This window comes from Sinocyclocheilus grahami, unplaced genomic scaffold (assembly GCF_001515645.1).
Source record: "Sinocyclocheilus grahami isolate Dianchi unplaced genomic scaffold, SAMN03320097.WGS_v1.1 scaffold55.1, whole genome shotgun sequence".
NCBI classification, from domain to species: Eukaryota; Metazoa; Chordata; class Actinopteri; order Cypriniformes; family Cyprinidae; genus Sinocyclocheilus; species Sinocyclocheilus grahami.
In genome coordinates, this window is record NW_015505234.1 from 2,504,537 (window position 1) to 2,508,893 (window position 4,357).

Below are 4,357 nucleotides of genomic sequence, written 5' to 3' on the forward strand. Positions count from 1 at the left end.
AAGTTGCTATCTAATATAACACCCAGATTTTTGACTGTAGAGGAAGTAACCGTGCATCCGTCTAGTTGCAAATTGTAATCCACAAGATTCTGTGTACTGTCTTTTGGTCCAATAAGTAATATCTCTGTCTTATCCGAATTTAATAGGAGAAAATTATTGGTCATCCAATCTTTTACATTTTTAACACACTCTGTTAGCTTAGATAATTTAGAAGTTTCATCTCGTCTTGTTGAGATATATAGTTGAGTATCATTGGCATAACAGTGTTAGTTTTAGTGTTTTCCGCCACATCAGATGCATTCAAGCCTCATCCAGCAACATTTTCAAGAAGTTATTCATTTAACTTTTTTAATTTTCACTCATTTTCATTCATTACATTTGTGATTCATGCTGTAACCTGTTATGCAGCCCATCAGTTATGTTCCAGGAGCAGTAACACCTACTGACAACCAACAGCGACCTGAATGGGACCGTGTCAAAACAATTGCACGTCAGGTCACTATGAAGGAAGATTGTGATCTTTTCTTTTGTTTGCCCACCTGAGCTCTGATACAGATCTTTTTTACTCCTCTCATCATTTTCCACTCCATTTTTTGTCTCTCCCTCTTGCTACTTTCTTCCCACTCCCATTTTATCTCCATGTGTCTCCGTCCTCAGGCGCACGTACGTAAGTAGCATGCCTGGTTGCATTATAAATGGACTGAAGACTGTTGGGGTAAACAATCCTGTCTTTTTATTAGACGAGGTGGACAAACTGGGGAAGAGCCTGCAGGGAGATCCTGCTGCCGCCCTGCTGGAGGTGAGAGACACATATTAAATTTTTTTTTTAAAGTATTAAAAAATATATATATATACAGTGGTGTGAAAAGGTTTTTGCCCCCTTCCTGTTTTTTTAGTTTTTTGCATATTTGTCACACTTAAAAGATTCAGATCATCAAACAAATTTTAATATTACACAAAGATAATGCAAGTAAATGCAAAATGCAGTTTTTAAATGATGATTTATTTTATTAAGGGAAAAAAGCTATCCTCGTGACAAAGACAAACATGGGTTGCATGTTTGATGGATGGATGAAAGAATGGATGGAAGGATAGATAGATTGTTAAGGCTAAAAATGTGGATGGACTGTGATATGCTGGAGATGGAATAGTGCAAAACCGATATATCTTTCTGTCAGGGCAGGTCGCTCTGTTCCAGTGTGGTATTACCCAGACTCACTGCATGACATTATATGCCACAATACTGAAAGAAAATGTTTTTCGCAATTGTTTGTGTGTGGTCTACAAGATCAGTTTGCATGCAAGATCAAGTGCATGCATACCATAGGTAGTAGGTAATCGGTTTGTTGTCCTTTCTGTGTACAGTATCACATATACATCACCATTTGCATACACTTGATTGCGCATGAGCCAGTTTGTTTTCACTGAGATAAATACCCAACTATCTCCCGTGACGCAGCTGTTAGTGAAGAACTGAACATCTGTATATCTGTGATTGTAATCCTCTTATCTGCTGGCATGATGAGCTTTTACAACAATCAAGCAGAGGAAGAGAAATGCATCTTACAATTTCACCAGAGAACAGCGGTCTGCATTCTGTAATCAGAAGATCGCCACTCAAAAACCACCGGGGGAGTGACGTTTATCTCGTGCTGCAAAGCATGTGACCCTTTTCATTGTACTCCAGATAGAGAGAGATAAATGGAAGTTCATCACAGGGCAGACATTACCTAGCAAGCTCAGCAGAAAACTGTGATTTAGCTGAGAGCAAGCATGCTTAATTTAGTGAAGTATAAGTAAGTATCAAAATAAATTGTTTTAAAGTGGTTGTTTATAGCTGTTGTGATACTGTTTTAAACCTTTAACCCTGAGTACTAAACTTTGGCTTGTAACTTGCACCGTTTGTGCTATGGATATGAATAATACCTCAAATGGTGCATCTTTTTTTAGTTTTGCCAAATATCATCTTGTGAGGTGGTGTAATGTAATTCAAACTTTAAGGTGTGTTCACATTAGCATTAGTTACTTTCAATCCAGGCAGCTCTCTGTTAGTCAAAGCGACAGATCATTCTCATGACCCGTTGCAAAATCTTCATTGACAAATCTTTCGACCCTTAAGTGAAATACCCAATGAAATGGATTCTTATTAAAATGACTTGATTATGACTGCAAACATTCGCCAAACTTGTAAATGTGACCGCACCTTTACAGTTATTTCCTTCACGCAACAATGAAAACAGTGCAAGCTTTGATGTCTGATTCACAAACAAATGACTATTATGAACTGGTTATTTTTAATGAATCATTCATAAAGATTCACAAAACTTTTTCAAATTTGCTTGTGAATTTAGCAGTTTGAATCATACTTGACTCTCTCAAGAACTCTGAACTGCAAGTAATTTTTTGGTTATGTCTGATTCTGAATAAACCAGGAACCGTTAGGCCGTGTGTCCACCAAAGGGTTTTTAGCCAGCTGAAAATGCCATGCGCTCTTTTGAAAATGCCTGCTTTGGATGTTTTAGAGCACTTTGGAGGCCTTAATAAAATAATAAATGATGACAATGTTAGTTTTGTTGATGTACCATCCAGTGCTGATTCTAACAGAAGGGGTTTGAGCAGCCTACTGTTGCTATGGTTACCTCCTCGGGCTAGAGCAGTTTCTGTTCATGTTCATGAGATCCATTTGACATGTGGTGAAAAGACACACTCTAATTTATAATCTGACTTTTGTGTTAAAATATTCCTAATCCAATATGCTGAATTTGAACTCTTTATGAATTTTTAAGAAGTCCCCCCATAAACTGTGTTCTTTATCAGGTTCTGGACCCAGAGCAGAACCACAGCTTCACCGACCATTACCTCAACGTGCCATTTGACCTCTCACAAGTCCTCTTCATCGCCACAGCAAACACCACGGCCACCATCCCTCCTGCCTTACTGGACAGAATGGAAGTCCTCCAGGTGCCAGGTCAGAGTTCAATTTCGGACAAAAAAGACAGCATGATGTGGCATTGACGATGTGACATTTTTAGAGATTAATTCCTGGCTATTTTAACTCAACACAATGGACTTTACCCTACAGCTGAGCAGATGGTTTTGTAGTTGAATACTTGATTAGTTTATAGTAATTTGTGTTCTGAATATTAGCATGTGTGTCTCATTAGGATACACCCAGGAGGAGAAGGTAGAAATCGCCCATCGGCACCTGATCCCTCATCAGCTGGAGCAGCACGGACTGACCCCACAACAGCTCCAGATCCCACAGGACACCACAAAGGATATCATCAGCAAGTATGCACACACACACACACAAGCACACACACACACTCAGTGTTTTGTATTCTAAAGAGGTTCAGGCTGATAATGGCACATTTGAACCCACATGGAGGACAGAAGGACGAGATTAAAGTGTCCAAACAGGAGCAGTCATTGTCAATTAAAAACTAATCGCACACACTAACAAATGAATCCACCTCTTCATCCACATGTATTTGTAAGTAAACATGCCATCTACATTGTCGCTAAATAGTGAATATATTGGTAATATATGATCAACATATATGGAAAAATATATAAATAAGTAAATATGAAGAGTTTGGTTCCAAAACGCTATAAATCCATTTGGATTAATTTGAGTAAAAATGTGTTTTCTTTACCAAGAAAGTGGCCAGATGAAAACCACTATTTTCTGTTTCAAACTTTCACATAGCAGCTTTAGGTTATAATAACATTAAAGGGGTCATATGATGCAATTTCAAGTTTTCCTTTCTCTTTGGAGTGTTACAAGCTCTTGGTGCATAAAGAAGATCTGTAGTTGAAGTTGCAAAGACTAAAGTCTCAAATCCAAAGAGATATTCTTTATAAAATTTAAGAGTCAACCACACCTACCTAAAACGGCTCGTTCTAACACGCCCCCACATATCTACGTCACTATGTGGAAATATTAGCATAATGCCGCCCAAATGTGCACGCAAAGAAAGAAGCCGTGGTTTCAGGAACCGCAGTTAGTGTTGATGCAGCCATGTCAGGGAGACGCTGTGTGATTCAGTGCGAAAGCAAAAGCACTTTATTTGGCCTTCCGAAAGTAGATGCAATTAGGAATCATTGGTTAAGATTTATTTACAACAGAACAGCACAACCCAGATGTTCGAATTTGTGCAACGCATTTTATGGATGACAGTTTTTTGAACCTAGAAGAGTACAAGGCTGGCTGTGCACAAAGGCTATTTCTAAAAAATAAAAAAAGTGTAAATTCCGACTTTGCTATGACAATCTGGCGCTTCTGAATCAGCGACTGTAGGTATGTTTTGTTATTAGTTTAAGTATTTGCTATTGACTGTTCAAATGCGGAGTTTTG

At 38.4% G+C, this 4,357-nt stretch overlaps 1 protein-coding gene across 1 annotated transcript in view; it reads left to right on the forward strand.

Moving 5' to 3' along the window:
* The window catches only part of LOC107583874 (lon protease homolog 2, peroxisomal), a 21,645-nt gene that overhangs the window by 11,684 nt on the left and 5,604 nt on the right, over positions 1–4,357 (forward strand). Inside the window, exons 8-10 of the mRNA XM_016270226.1 lie at positions 655–799; positions 2,818–2,968; positions 3,165–3,291. Coding sequence (XP_016125712.1) covers positions 655–799; positions 2,818–2,968; positions 3,165–3,291 — 423 coding nt within the window. The remainder of the gene's footprint in view (positions 1–654; positions 800–2,817; positions 2,969–3,164; positions 3,292–4,357) is intronic.